At 41.5% G+C, this 15,298-nt stretch overlaps 2 protein-coding genes across 4 annotated transcripts; one reads left to right on the plus strand and one right to left on the minus strand.

Moving 5' to 3' along the window:
• The first annotated feature begins 346 nt into the window (after window positions 1–346).
• kmt5ab (lysine methyltransferase 5Ab) lies at window positions 347–7,461 on the plus strand. Of its 2 annotated transcripts, none has more exons than XM_014171324.2 (8): window positions 347–534; window positions 1,037–1,137; window positions 1,281–1,431; window positions 4,470–4,668; window positions 4,811–4,898; window positions 5,778–5,837; window positions 5,923–6,113; window positions 6,561–7,461. In XM_014171324.2, exons 1-8 carry the CDS (start codon window positions 525–527, stop codon window positions 6,769–6,771), a joined length of 1,011 nt encoding a protein of 336 aa, XP_014026799.2. In that variant the 5' UTR covers window positions 347–524; the 3' UTR covers window positions 6,772–7,461. The 2 variants fall into 2 exon arrangements, with proteins under 2 accessions (XP_014026799.2, XP_045563154.1); XM_045707198.1 differs by lacking the exon at window positions 347–534 and adding an exon at window positions 595–760.
• Window positions 7,462–7,729: 268 nt separating this feature from the next.
• Window positions 7,730–13,389, minus strand: LOC106585274 (RILP-like protein 2). 2 transcript variants are annotated; one of them, XM_014171325.2, is made up of 4 exons: window positions 12,842–13,389; window positions 12,468–12,619; window positions 9,022–9,130; window positions 7,730–8,539 (listed from the first exon to the last, which is right to left on the minus strand). In XM_014171325.2, exons 1-4 carry the CDS (start codon window positions 13,244–13,246, stop codon window positions 8,495–8,497), a joined length of 711 nt encoding a protein of 236 aa, XP_014026800.1. In that variant the 5' UTR covers window positions 13,247–13,389; the 3' UTR covers window positions 7,730–8,494. The 2 variants fall into 2 exon arrangements, with proteins under 2 accessions (XP_014026800.1, XP_014026801.1); XM_014171326.2 differs by having other exon boundaries at window positions 9,002–9,130; window positions 12,842–13,387.
• Between the last annotated feature and the right edge of the window lie 1,909 nt (window positions 13,390–15,298).

Below are 15,298 nucleotides of genomic sequence, written 5' to 3' on the forward strand. Positions count from 1 at the left end.
GTGGGGGGGATGTATAACTGGGAAAGCAAGTCCTAAAATAGAAACAAGGTGAGAACAAATCATATTTGAAGGTAACATTTATCGTTATCAGATGAAAATATATATCAATTGACCCATATTGGGAAAACCGAAACATGATCTAGCCTACTTGCTTACTGAGATTTTGAATAGATTTGCAATGCACGAATTCGTTATTATTATTATTTTTATCACGTCAAGGGCAGACAACTCAAAGACACTAGAAACTAGATACATTTTGGCTTCTAACGTGTGTTTCGCGCCACGCCAATCACATGCTACTAGAGTAGTGTTTAACCAATCAGGGACGCAGTAGCTAGATTTTTAAATAACAGGAAGTCCATGTTAGTTGTTATTGTGGGCACAGTGCGTGGTGGTGGCTTGGTTAGTCGGCTTCTGGTTATGCGTTTTTGTTCGCTAGCGTTAACGTAACGAGGAACACGCGAACATTGCAAAACTTATAACGCAAATTCGTGCATATACTGTCTATTTGTTGGAGAGTTGAAATGGCGAAAGGTAAGTAGCGAAACAGGGCTGTTTTGAGGAAGTTAACTTTAGTTAGTTATCTAACGTTACTTAGTACAGTCGTAGCACGTTGCGTCTCCAATTTGACTAAAGTAAGTTAGAGGGAGACGTTAAATGCTTATTTTTTTTATTTTGAAGAAATATACAAGCTACATTTGATGTATATATTGATAAATGTGCATTTTCAAAGATGCCCAGATTTCAAGCCTTCAGTCAGGTAACGATTAATTTGTAGTTTACAAAATTGCCTCAAATTACATAGCTAGTAACAGTGTATTGTACAGTACAAATAATCTTTGATGTATGATGAAATGGGATCTGTCCTCATTTTATTAATATTTTTCTGTATGGTGGTTTTTGTATTTATGTGCTCTGCTCTCTTGCCTGACTTGTTTGGGACTAGCTATCAACTAGCTAGCTAAAATAAACCTTGGATATGGTAGGCTATATCAAGGTCAACCTAGCTAACCTCCTGACATGTTTTCCTTCAAAGGGAAGAAAAAAATGCTGACCACCTACAAGGGACCCGAGGGAACCCTTAAGCCCAAAAAAGTCGAAAAGGAGTCAAAGGAAAATAAACCAGAATTGAATGGGGTAACTTGTTATTGTGTTGGAAATATAGCACTAATATAGGCTGGTATTGGTCATCAGTACTTTTCAGGTGTTAGCTAGCTAAGTTACACCAGTGTATGTTGCATACATGAACCCATTATGAAAACATTAATGTGTTATTGCAGGATGCAGGTAATGGTCAGACCACTTTACCAAGTTTTTTGAGTCCCAGCAAACCCAAATCTCCTCTGTGCAACAACTCAAGTTCTCTCAGCCAGGAGGAAAATGTGCCTGAGAAATTGACTCTACAAACTGAGAAATCAAAGCAAGGGAAAGGTAACCCACCATTTGTTTTTCCCATCAACCACCAATAATGACAATGGACTTCTACCATCTCGTTTTCTAAACCATACAATATTGGTTATTGTCTGAATAAGACCTTAAAACCCCACCAGATGTAAAATAAAATTGTCTTGGTCACATATATGTATTTAGCAGATGTTATTGCGGGTATAGCAAAATACTTATTTTGTGTTCCTAGCTCGAACAGTGCAGTAATATCTTAACAATACACACATCTAAAAAGTAAAAGCATGGAATTAAGAAATATAAATATTAGAACGAGCAGTGTGTGTGTACACTACATGACCAAAAGTATGTGGCTTCTAAAGTGTGTTTCGCCCCACGCCAATCACATGTTACTAGAGTAGTGTTTAACCAATCAGGGACGCAGTAGCTAGATTTTTAAATAACAGGAAGTCCATGTTAGTTGTTATTGTGGGCACAGTGCGTGGTGGTGGCTTGGTTAGTCGGCTTCTGGTTATGCATTTGTTTGTCATTGAACATCTCAGAAAAAAATCATGGGCCTTAAATGGAATTGCCCCCCCCTTTCTGTTACACTATATACAAAAGTATGTGAACATGACTTCAAATTAGTGGATTTGGCCATTTCAGCTACACCTGTTGCTGACAGGTGTTTAAAATTGAGCCATGCAATCTCCATAGAAAAATATTTGCAGTGGAATGCCTTACTGACTTGCTCAGTGACTTTCAATGTGGCACCATCATAGGATGCCACCTTTCCAACAAGTCAGTCCGGTCAACTGTAAGTGCTGTTATTGTAAAGTGGAAACGTCTAGGAGCAACAACTGCTCAGCCGCATAGTGGTAGGCCACACAAGCTCAAGAGTGGGACCGCCTAGTGCTGAAGCGTGTAAAATAATCATCTGTCCTCGGTTGCAATATTCACTACTGAGTTCCAAACTGCCTCTGGATGCAACATCTGCACAATAACTGCTTGTCGGAAGCTTCATGAAATGATTTACGTGGCCAAACAGCCGTACAACAGCCTAAGATCACCATGCGCAATGCCAAGTGTCGGTTGGAGTGGTGTAAAGCTCGCCGCCATTGAACTCTGGAATAGTGGAAACGCATTCTCTGGAGTGATGAATCATGCTTCACCATCTCGCAGTCCAACGGACAAATCTGGGTTTGGAGGATGCCAGGAGAACACTAATGCATTGTGCCAACTAAAGTTTGGTGGAGGAGGAATAATAATGGTCTGGGGCTGTTTTTCAAGGTTCAATCTAGTTTTTGCACGGGGGCCCGTGCAAAAAGCGAGATCTGTACAGAAATGGTTTGTTGAGATCGGTGTGGAAGAACTTGACTGGCCTGCACAGAGCCCTGACCTCAACCCCATTCAACAACTTTGGGCTGAATTGGAATGCCGACTGCGAGCCAGGCCTAACCACCCAACATCAGTGCCCGACCTCACTAAGTCCCCACAGCAATGTTCCAACATCTAGTGGAAAGCCTTCCCAGAAGAGTGGAGGCTGTTATAGCAGCAAAGGGGGACCAACTCCATATTAACACTTACTTTGGCCGCCTTTCCTTCCAGTTCTCTGCTGCCAATGACTGGAACGAATTGCAAAAATCACTGAAGCTGGAGACATATCTCCCTCTAACTTTAAGCATCAGCTGTCAGAGCAGCTTACTGGTCACTGTACATGTACACCGCCAATCTGTAAATAGCACACCCAACTACCTCATCCCCACATTGTGATTTATTTTCTTGCTCTTTTGCACCCCAGTATCTCACTCCAGTGTTAATGCTAAATTGTAATTATTTTGCCTCTGGCCTATTTATTGCCGTACCTCCCTACTCTAATACATTTGCACACAGATTTTTTTCTATTGTGTTATTGACTTTTGTACGTTTAACTCTGTTTGTTGCACTGCTTTGCTTTATCTTGGCCAGGTTGCAGTTGTAAATGAGAACTTGTTCTCAACTGGCCTACCTGGTTAAATAAAGGTGAAATATATATTTTTTTGAATGCCCATGATTTTGGAATGAGATGTTCAAGCAGGTGTCCACACACTTGGTCGTGCGATGGAATGAATAGACTATAGGGCTAGAATATGTACTATATGTACAGCATTAGTTATAGAATAGGCCTTGACTAGAATACAATATATACATATGAAGTAGGTAAAACAGTATGTAAACATTATTTAGTTTGACCAGTGTTCCATGACTATGTACATAGGGCAGCAGCTTTTACGGTGCATGGTAGTGTAACCGGGTGGTAGCCGTCTAGTGACAGAAGTTCAGGGCAGGGGCCAACTAGTGGGGACTTTAACAGTCTAATGGCCTTGAGAGAGAGAGAGCTGTTTTTCAGTGTCTCGGTTCCAGCTTTGCTGCATGTATACTGCTCTCGCCTTCTGGATTGTAGCAGGGTGAACAGGCTGTGGCTCGGATGGCTGAGGTCCTTGATCTTCTTGGCCTTCCTGTGACAGTGGGTGCTGTAGATGTCCTGCAGGGCAGGCAGTGTGCCCCTGGTGGTGCGTTGGGCAGACCGCACCACCCTGTGGTTGCAGACGTGCAACCTGTGGTTGCAGACGGTGTTTTGTTGAGGGAGAGGTTATTTTCATGGCACCACTCTGCCAGGGCCTTCACAGTCGTTGTTGGTAATAAGGCCTACCACTGTGTTGTCTGCAAACTTGATGACTGAGTTGGAGACATGCGTGGCCACGCAGTCATGGGTGTACAGGAGGGGGTGGAGTACGCACCCTTGTGGGGTCCCTGTGTTGAGGATCAGCGTAGTGGTGCTGTTGCCTACCTTCACCACCTGAGGTGCAGCCCATCAGGAAGTCCAGGACCCAGTTGCACAGGGCAGAGTTCATACCCAGGGCCCCGAGCCATGCAATGTTTGCGCTCCATATGTTTTGTTTACCTCTAAATTCTTTGATAGGCAGGAGATTGGAGTTAAGTGACCTTCAGAATTTCCTGTGTGTGAATAGTAGCGTCCATGTATGTTTTGCTTATGCAACCAGGTCTGATGTATATTGTGCTTCATTCCCCACTATTCTATTCAGTGAGAGAGAATCAAGTTAACTCTCAAGCTGGCGTGTCTCGGCAAGAGGAGAATAAAGTGAGGACCTGCCTGGCTCCTCGACCCAGAGAAACAACTACCTTGAAGGTCGAGGAGGATCCTAAATTGCACCCCAACCCAGGGCTTGTGCCACATGTCCCCGTGCCCAAATCTAATGGGGGGGCTAGTCGAAAAGTGAGAAAGTAAGTAATGCTGACACGTCAATAAAATGTTTAAATAGAGCACAGCATTTGTTGGTCAGGCCAGCACTTCATGACCAGATCATCTGACCATTGGCACATACGCTTGTTTCAGAATGGAATAATGTATTCTCTTTTCATCCAGAGCACAAGGCAGCACTGCCCAAAACAGGAAGGTCACAGATTATTATCCTATTAGACGGAGTTCCAGAAAAAGCAAAGCTGAATTGAAGGTCAGTATATAATGCCGACGTGAGTTGTGCTTCAGGATCAACCATACTACCAAAACAATTATTGCTCAGAATTGAATAATGTGTAGTGGATGGATGCCTCTTGAATGCTGAACTTCCTACAATGATTTTAATCAGATCAGAACAGGACATGCATTCATCTAGTGTGGTGGTTTTTAGTAATTTTGTTGTAATTCTCAGGTCAAGATTTAAGCAAATGCTCTCAATTCTAGTAGTAGCAGCTTGAACTAGTTAATGTTGAAGAACCTGGTCATGAATAAGTAGCCTAGGCTACATCTAATAGCTGTATTACATACATAAACTCAGACCTGGCTGATCAGGGATTGTCTTCTGAGGAATTCATAATTGTTGGACAGGTTAAAATGTTGGTTTTTCTTATCGTAAACCCTCGAAATTGGGAGAGCGTCGTTTAGAACGCCTGAAGCTTAGAGTACTTGTGTGTTCACGCAACATTGATCCTTCCTTTACAATCAAAGCATAGTATGCCTGTAAATGTAACCTTTATTTAACTAGGCAAGTCAGTTATGAACAAATTCTTATTTACAATCACTGGCTAAACCTGGACGACGCTGGGCCATTGTGTGCTGCCCTATGGGACTCCCAATCACGGCCGGATGCGATACAGCCTAGATTCGAACCAGGGACTCTAGTGACGCCCCTTGCACTGAGATAGTGTCTTGAACCGCTGCGCCACTCGGGAGCAACACAATGCGCTGCTTTTTAAATGGACAAGTCTTTCTTTAGGGTCTAATTTGAGCAATTGAAATTACAGAATCATGAATTTAATTATCTGTATTGTTTGACAACCTTAATATTTATTTAGTCACTATAATTACTCATTAAAAACCGCTCTGCCAACAGAACGAAGAACACCGACAGCTTGATGACCTGATAAAACATGGAGTTGAAGAAGGACTGCAGGTTGGTTTTGAAATGAAAGTCATATTTTACTGACCCTGATAATCTGAACCTGGAATTTGATTTTTACCTACTTAAACCCCAATAGGTAAAAAATATAGAGGGGAAGGGAAGAGGAGTGTTTGCTGTCAGATGTTTCAAGAAGGGTCAGTTTGTAATTGAGTATCATGGCGACTTGTTGCATCTGACTGATGCGAAGAAGAGCGAGGCTCTGTATGCCCAAGACCCTGGGACTGGCTGCTACATGTACTATTTTCACTATCTCAGCAAAACCTACTGGTAAGGTTCTACACAACTTAATTTTCAGTTTATATTAAGTAACCCTGACATACATGGAGTATACCAAACATTAAACACCTTCCTAATATTGCGTTGCACTCCCACACACACGGTGTGCCTGGCACCTATTACCCTACCCCATTCAAAGGCCCTTAAATCTTGTCTTGCCCATTCACCCTCCAAATGGCACTCGTACACAATTATGTCTCTTGGCTTAAAAATCCTTCTTCAACCGGTCTCCCCGTCTACACAGAGGGTTATTTAATTTTTTTACAAAATAATGATTTTTGAGGTGGATTTAACAAGTGACATCAATAAGGGATCGTGGCTTTCACCTGGTGTCATGGAAAGAGCAGGTGTTAATGTTTTTGTATACTCCGTGTATGTATTGCCACAATGTTGTCAGCTAGCTCATGGATGTTTTCAAATCTTTCATTTCCTATACAGTGTTGACGCTACAAAAGAATCAACTCGCCTGGGAAGGCTGCTAAACCACAGTAAAAATGGCAACTGCCAGACCAAGCTCCATGACATGGATGGAATACCTCATCTCATACTGGTGGCTTCCAGGGACATTAAGGCAGGGGAAGAGCTGGTTTATGACTACGGTGACCGTAGCAAGGAATCAATATGTGCTCACCCATGGCTCAAATACTGATGTGCCACCAGAGTATTATCTCAAGAGAATGACTAGGTGCATTAATTTCTTCAAAAAGAGAACCTGTTCTCTTTTTTTGTTTTTTAAAAATCCATTCCATTGGCCCAAAGGTGCAAACTGCTTTCCGGTGAGAAATTAAGTATGCCTGATTGTTTTTCTGTCTTCTGCTTTTTCAAGCTTTACTTTTGGGCAAAACGGTGGCAGTATGAACAAGGTGGAGGACAACTTTTTAAGATGGCCATGGGTTAAATTTGTTTTTAAAACTATCAATTTATTGCTGGATTTGGATGAAGTTTTATACATATTTAGGCCAGTGTGTCCATGATGTGTGAAATATTTTAACATACTAGCCATTGTTTTTAGGTTGCTTTTATATAAGTGATTCGTTTATCATGCTAGGTATGGTTCTAGTTGACGTGACAATTTACATATGAGCGTCAATGCTCTTGGCTTCGGGGAGAACAGCTTATACTAGATTTGAAAATGTAGCTTTTGTTGCAATGGGTGACACATCCTAATGAATTTTGAATACAATGTAAATCTCTTTTTGAGAGTAAATGAACTGTACATAGACAAATCTGGCTAGCGTGGAAGCTCATTAATATTCAGACATGCAACAGTCCAGCATTCTTGTATGAGTATTTCACAATGTGCAACAGATTAAATATATTTGGCGTGATTTTATAACAGTAATATTTTTAAATGGCTTTCTTTACAGCTGCTCTATTGTTTGAGAGTTCAAAAGTCCTTTGCGCTAGTATAAAAGTTATGTTCAGTCACTTAGTAAAGAGCAAAGAAAATGTCCAGAACTTGCATTAAAAAGTTTTCAGGGTCAACAATTGTTTTTATATAGACTCTAATACCTGTGTAGTACCCCACCTGCCCTCAGAACAGCCTCAATTTGTCAGGTCATAAACGTTCCACAGAGATGCTGCCACATGTTGACTCCAATGCTTCCCACAGTTGTCAAGTTGGCTTTATATACATGAGAAACTGAGTGTGGAAAAAACCTAGCGTTGCAATTCTTTGACACAAACCGGTGAGCTTGGCATCATACACCGTTCAACGGTACTGGTCTTGCCCAGTCACTGAATGGTACACAATCCATGTCTCAAGGCTTAAAAATCCTTTAACCTCTCCTCCCCTTAATCTACACTGATTAAGTGGATTTAACAAGTGACACCTGTAAGGGATCATAGCTTTCACCTAGTCAGTCACATGGTAAGAGCAGGTGTTAATGTTTTGTATACTCAGTGTACATAAAAATAAAAACATATTTGCTAAAACATTCCAATGGCAGTAGGGTGCTCATGTAGTCTTGGAGGTCCTGTCTCTACTGGGGCTACTGTTGTAACCCCCGTCTTGAATGTTGGTCTTTGCAAGGTTCCATCTGTTCATCCAGAGTTTGAGCCAAATAGTGATGAATGTTCAACCAAAAAGGAATGCTCAGTTTTGTACAACGTTCAAGGAAACATGAGTTTGGTGTGCATCTACCATGTTATTCTACCTAAAAAGTGCAGAAATAGGAATTTTCCCGTAACTATTAATGACATGACTATAAATCTATAAAAACACAACGCCGAGATACTTTTAAAAGGCTTAATTATTCTAGAGTTTTAAAATGCCATTCATTCAAAAAATTTCAATTATCCTAATACAAAGAAAGCATAGGGGGAAAAAAAGTGTGCATAAAAATGTTTGGTTTATCATTAGTATTAATGCTTTAGGTCCTCACACCGGTTGTCCTCATTTCCGCCTGAATGAAAACCTACAAATAAAGACATTAGTTCAGAATGCATTTGAGAAAGCTTTCTCTGCAATTTGTTTTTGTCAACACAATTTAGGTCACTAGAAGTTAATGGTCTTTACCAAAACAGGTGAAGGGGGAGTTCAGACCATAACAATGCTGACCACAACAGCCAAGCTGGCCTTGAAGTGGTCAGCAACAGTTACATCTGCTTTCTCTAGCTCATTCACATTCTTTCAATCACACAGCATCAGCACAAACACCCAGCCGGTCACAAGCAGGTCATTATAAGGCAGAGACGGACTGTGAGAATAAACTACCCCTGGTTGTCCACCCTGTGATACCATGATGAATGTCTCTGAAATACTTAATGTTTTTTCAGAGTGTAAATCAACCTCTTCAAACTACATGCTTTTCACACACTTCACTATGGATGTTAAATAGTTATGCAAAGTTAATTTAGGAAAAAAGCTCATTGCTTACAGCTTTCTGATGGTACTTTCCTCTTTTGGTTCCTCTTCTTTAGTCTCATCTGTTGTGTCAGGAACCGAAGGGGATGGAAATTCCAGGTCAGCCTTTACCATGGCTTGCTTGCCCTGTGAGTGCACCCCACTGCAAGTACAGAGCACTTCATTAAAAGGGGAACAGCAGCAAATTTAGGGAATTTGTCTAACTGCCTAAACTTCTCTGAATTAGTGTTGGACTATCTCAAAGTGCCCCTCCCCTGAGGAATACAGCAAATCTACTGACAGTAATTACATTCCGTCAGCGAACATACACTGAACAAAAATATAAATGCACCATGTAAAGTGCTGAAATAAAAGATCCCAGAAATGTTCCGCACGCACTAAAAGCTTATTTCTCTCAATTTGTTAAAATCCCTGTTAGTGAGCATTTCTCCTTGGCCAAGATAATCCATCCACCTGCCAAGTGTGGCATATCAAGAAGCTGATTAGGCAGCATGATCATTACACAGGTGAACCTTGTACTGGGAACAAAAGGCCACTCTAAAATGTGCACAACACAGTGCCACAAGTCTCTCAAGTTGAGGGAGCATGCAAATGGCATGCTGATTGCAGGAATGTCCACCAGAGCTGTTGCCAGAGGATTGAATGTTCATTTCGCTACCATAAGCCGCCTCCAATGTTGTTTTAGAGAATTTGTCAGTGCGTCCAACCGGCCTCACAACCGCAGCCCAAATGTAACCACGCCAGTCCAGGACCTCCACATCCGGCTTCTTCACCTGCAGGATTGTCTGAGAACAGCCACCCGGACAGCTGACAACTGGGTTTGTACAACCGAAGAATTTTTGCATAAACTGTCAAATCGTCTCAAGGATGCTCATCTGCGTGCTCGTCGTCCTCACCAGCGTCTTGACCTGACTGCAGTTCACCGTCGTAACCGACTTCAGTGGGCAAATGCTCACCTTCGATGGCCACTGGCATGCTGGAGAAGTGTACTCTTTACGGATGAATCCCGGTTTCAACTGTACCGGGCAGGTGGCAGGCAGCATGTATGGCGTCATGTGGGCGAGTGGTTTGCTGATGTCTACGTTGTGAACAGACTGCCCCATGGTGGCAGTGGGGTTACACATACAACAACACACGAATGAGGGAACTCTTAAAACAACACTGTCACCGGCAGTTTTCAAAATAGATCAGACTTTACCACATCACCCAACAAGCCTTTTAATATAGGCGTATTGTCAGAAGCCATTTCTTTCTTTCAATGCCTTTCGCTGTAGCCTAAACCAAGCAGAAAATGAGCAAGTCCTGCGCGAAACTACACACAACTTTCACTTGAGAAATGTATACTGAAGCAAACATTTCACCCACCTTTTTAGATAAGAATATATCTGCATACCTTTCTGTCATGTCAACCATCTGCTTGTCTTCATAAACGTTCACTCAGGTAGCCTATTATGGGGTAGCAAATCTAGTCCAGTTTCTAGACCAGGGATGAGCGACTGATGGTGGTGGGGGCCTCAAAACATCTGAATGTATCATAGTGGGCCGCAGTGGTTCATAGGTCTGAGTACCCACATCCACACGTGCGGTCAGAACCGACCCTAGCCTTTTGGGGGACTTAAGTGAAATTTAGTTTTGGGGTCTCCCTTCCACCTTGGGAGCAAAACAGTTTAGCGGCTCCCCTCTCTACAGTGTTTTAGAGTTAATTTCCTGCAAATCTATTTAGCAGTTTTATAACTTATTCCATGCAATTCTATACATTTTGCTCAGGGAGATCATTCAAGATTGACTTCGAAATTGGATGTCTTTCCATGTCCTGAGGATGTCGGGAAATTCCATCAAAACCGGCCACTGGGGGCAACTGTGTGCTATTACCATCAAGTATGCTTAGGTTTTGTTACGGGGATGGCAGATGGGTGTAATCCCATGACTCTGGATCAGAAGGTTGTGTGTTAGATCCCAGTTATGGACACTTATTTTTTTTAGCCCTATCCCAACCCTTACCTTAACCATTTGGGAATGAGTGCATAAACTTAACTTCAAAAGTTGACCTTTGGAGAAATGGAACGATACAGAGCAGCAGCTTCGAAATCTGATGTTTGGAGAAATGGAACGACGCAGAGCAGCAGGAGCAACCCAGGGTGTCAAAAACACTAAAATCTGACATTTGGAGAAACGTGGATAAACATCTATTTCTACAGTGAGACTGTGAGAGCTTGTTAATTTTGCCATAGGGTGGAGAGAAATGTTTGCAGTTTTTAATATGATATCTGAGTGAGTGACTAACAAAGTCAATGGGGGCCCCCCAGTCAGTAATTTGACCATGATTACTACAAGTTTAGATAGCTGGCTGCTAGACTAACTTGTCAATCTAAAAAATGTTAGCTGACATGGGCTAATTGAGTGAGAGTCAGCAGGAAAACTGCTGATGCACAACCAAATTTCTAAATTGCACCGTATTCTACTATTCTAACTCTCAACAGTAAATTGAGACCCTGACTGAGTAAATTTGTTTGTCTTGTTAAATTGATCCGCGGGCCTACAAAAGCTGCCAGTTGCCCATCCCTGTTCTAGACGGACATACAAAGTAAATTGAAAGCAGTTGAGGGGGTTCTGGCGGTTCTGTTATGGCTGTGTGGTGCATTTCCCTGAAATGGCTTAGGTCCAATAAACCCCTTAGAGAGCAAGGTAAAAGCCAATAAATACACAGCCATTCTGAGTGATCACCAACCTATGGTGAAATATTTCTACCCTGATGTGAGTGTCATCTTGGAAGAGAACAATGACCCCATCCACAGGGCAAAGTTGTCACTGAATGGTTTTATTTAAGTTCTAATTATGTAAACCATATGCCATGGCCGTCTCAGTCACCAAATCTATATACTTTGTATCCCTCATTTACTCAAGTGTTTCCTTTATTTTGGAAACTGTATCTCTGTCTAGAAGCTGGGCCAGATTATCCCATAGTAGGCTATGTGAGTGAAAGTTTATGAAGACAAAAGCTGTGGAATTATTAGACATTCTTATATAAAAAGGTGGGTGAAATGTTTGCTTCAGTATACATTTCCCGAGCACTAAAGTTGTGTGTTGTCACGCACGGGACTCCGGCGTTTTCTGCTTGGTTTAGGCTACAGAGAAAGGCCTTGAAAGGAAGAAATGGCTTCTGACAATTATGCCTATAGTAAAAGGCTTGTTTTGTTGCGTGATGTATTTTGAAAAAATCTATCCCACAAAATGTATATGTCGTATCTCACAATTGATTGGGCTTTGGTATGTTCGCTGTAACAGAACGTTTATTTTTTCCCTATAGATTTGCTGTATTCCACAAAGTTATATCCAACTTTGATGTAGCTCTACTACGCACTTTGACAGACAGTCCAACACTTAAGTCAGAGGTTTAGGCACTTCTTAGACACAGTTCCCCTTTAAATATGTGTAAATATTAGTTGGGGGGACTGGTCAGGACTGGCTCTGTATTTTACCTCTTGTAGAGCTGCAACTCTTCTTGGGCCACCAGTAACTGTGCCTTGAGCTGGTTCCTCTCCTGAAGCACCTCCTTCAGCTCCTGCATTGTGAAGCGTGGTCTGTTGGGATCTTTCATGTCTACCACCAGTTTGTTTGGTCCTAGTGTTTGCTGAGGGAAGATATTGATTAAAGGGATAAACTCATAACAAAAAGGAGTCCACACAACTGTGTTGCAAAGTAGAGTGTATAGAAACCCATTGAAAAGTAAAACAACCGTTACATACCCTGACAGAACCTAGTCCAGTTAGACTTGACCACGTTATGGGAAATTAAATGTATCGATTCTGTCCACAACTGTTAAAGATTCCTGGTCTGAAAACATCAAACTCACCTCTTCCTTACCGACAGAACTTTCTCTCACGATTCTATCCAGTTCACTTTTCAAGTTGTCTCGTTCCATTTTCAACTCCTCCAGCGATAGGTTGTGCTTATTCACTAACGTTTCAAACATCTCCAAAACACGCACAATTTTGAATTGCAAATCTGAGACTTCCTCACCTGTATTAATTATTTTCAACAAATCTCTGCCAATAACGTATGAAATGTCATAAACATCTTCGACTGTCAGCTCAAATGCGTCCTTCTCGAACGCAGAAGCGGGTGAGGACGTGGACTCGTTCAACTCTTCCATTTCTCGTGTTCCAAAAACGCACCGAATTGAATTGAAAGAAACACGAGTTTGTTTTCTCAACCGGTGGGACCGATTTCTCAAATCGACAGTTATGACATTTAACATAGAATAAACGTATGAACTGTAATAAATGTAGTTCCATGCGAGCTACAGTAGCCACTTGAAGTTAGTAACTGAATGGACCATCCTCTTTGAACATGTTCAATGGTTGACCAGAGTATAGTGACATACAAATAAGCCAATAGCGATAGCCTGTTCTGCTGCTTGTAACAAGAGAGCAACGTTTCCATGGCGACCGTGAAGCCATGCGCATAATCGGGTAAATAGCACGTGATGTTTCCCCGTTATTTTCAACTTTGTACGAAGTTAGATTGACATTCCGTCAACCATGGGGCCTTGTGGGCATCAGAAAGCTTGCAGGGATCCCTGAAAAAGCATCTATAAAACCATCAGAATTAACAAAGCAAACAAATATGCTAGAACTGACAGGCATTAAAACATTGTGCAATTTTATGTTTGAGTGTCCAACAATTGAGCAAACACTGAGAACAGGTTGAAAACAATATCTATTGGAAATAATAGCCTGTGATCATAGTCACATCACATTAAAAACACTGTACAATTTTATATGTTTGAGCGTCGAAAATTGAGCAAACATTGAAAACTGGGTTGAAAACCATATCTATTGAAAAAATTGCTTCTGATCATATTCACATCACAGGTAGTCAACAATATGCCAGCTTGTAATACAGTCTACTTACTGCTAGTATAAAGCACCATATCTGTACAACAAAACATTTATTGAAAAGGCATAGGATATCTTTCAGATAGCACATTCTTCTCTCCAGAATGAATCTCTCATTGTCCCATCAGGACAACTTTGTCCTGACAATCCCACTTGACATAATGGTCTTTATGACTTTCTTCATAGGTTCATCTTACTCACTTTAGGCCTCAAAACACCAAGATCTCCTGTCAAACTACGCCCTGAATATGAGTCATCTGACTATCCCAGCCTGAGCACATATTTTTGGTACTGTATTCAACCAGTACTCCAATAATTCACCCTCTGGCACTCCTCTACACCCTCTGGTGGTAACTGGCTGTTGGACATTCCCATGACAATTGTTGGTGCACGGACCACAAGCCCATTGCTGTACTGTTTGTACTTGGAGACTACCAGCACGGACATTATAGGTCCCAGCTAATGGATGCTTCAGTGCCTCCTGAGCCTGCTTCGTGTGCAAATAATCTCCTCTCGTCCACATATCTGGCACCTCTGGTCGCCTCATGTCTCTGGAGAAGATGCTAAACCTGGAGAGGTGCAATGAGAGAAATTAAAAACTCAGGTTACACACTGCCAATAAATGTCCTAGCCATGCCAATACTACTACTGAGATCAATAGCAATACTTTGGTTACACTTAAGATTGTTTATGAAGTGAGAACAATGAGTTCTCCAGGGAGGCCATCATGCATGTGGATTTGTGGCTTGTGGCACATGTGGCCTTCTAAAATGAATGGAAGATGGAGGTAGTAATAGTGAGTTGCTTGATTAGTATATTGGCAAAGGAGGTGAAAGTATTAATTATCATGGCATTTATTATGATGAGCTGATTAAAGATCTGAATTAAGAGCTACACATTATCAGCCAATAAGAATACTCCCACCACACATCATGCAAACATGATCACAAGGAAGTATTGCATTTGAGATTACATGAGGTACTGTGCTTTGGTACAGTGGAGGTGCTTGGCTCAAGAACAATGACATCAAAAAATGAGAGAAAATACATTTAAAGTTCATACAAAGGACATAATATTCTGATTGGCAGTAACGTTGGATCGTCTGCAATCAACCCTGCTGCTACCATCGGCATTACCGCAGTGAATATCCTGTCCAAAGAAGCACAGACGGAGACATAAGTGAAATTACTATTGAGAGTTGTGGTGTAATGTGACTTCTTTACAGCACTCAGGTTGGCGAGGTAGGCGAGCCAGACCAAGACGAAGTAAGCTACTCAAATAATCATTATCATCCATAACAATTTGTTTGTGGAGTGAGGTAATTTGTCTCCCCTTCATGAACTTTACAATACGTTTTTATTTACCTTCATGAAATGATTATGATAGTTGAAAAATGTCATGTTACAGAAGGG

This window comes from Salmo salar, chromosome ssa24 (genome assembly GCF_905237065.1).
Source record: "Salmo salar chromosome ssa24, Ssal_v3.1, whole genome shotgun sequence".
Classification (NCBI taxonomy): domain Eukaryota; kingdom Metazoa; phylum Chordata; class Actinopteri; order Salmoniformes; family Salmonidae; genus Salmo; species Salmo salar.

Coding starts and splice junctions, on each gene's coding strand:
- kmt5ab (XM_045707198.1), top strand. CDS start 718: ATGTGCATTTTCAAAGATGCCCAGATTTCAAGCCTTCAGTCAG. Junction 1,138..1,280: donor ATAAACCAGAATTGAATGGG/GTAACTTGTTAT, acceptor GTGTTATTGCAG/GATGCAGGTAATGGTCAGAC. Junction 1,432..4,469: donor GAAATCAAAGCAAGGGAAAG/GTAACCCACCAT, acceptor TATTCTATTCAG/TGAGAGAGAATCAAGTTAAC.
- LOC106585274 (XM_014171325.2), bottom strand. CDS start 13,246: ATGTTAAATGTCATAACTGTCGATTTGAGAAATCGGTCCCACCGGTTG. Junction 9,131..12,467: donor GAGTTGCAGCTCTACAAGAG/GTAAAATACAGA, acceptor CTGTACTTGCAG/TGGGGTGCACTCACAGGGCA. Junction 8,540..9,021: donor AAGAAGAGGAACCAAAAGAG/GAAAGTACCATC, acceptor CTTTATTTGTAG/GTTTTCATTCAGGCGGAAAT.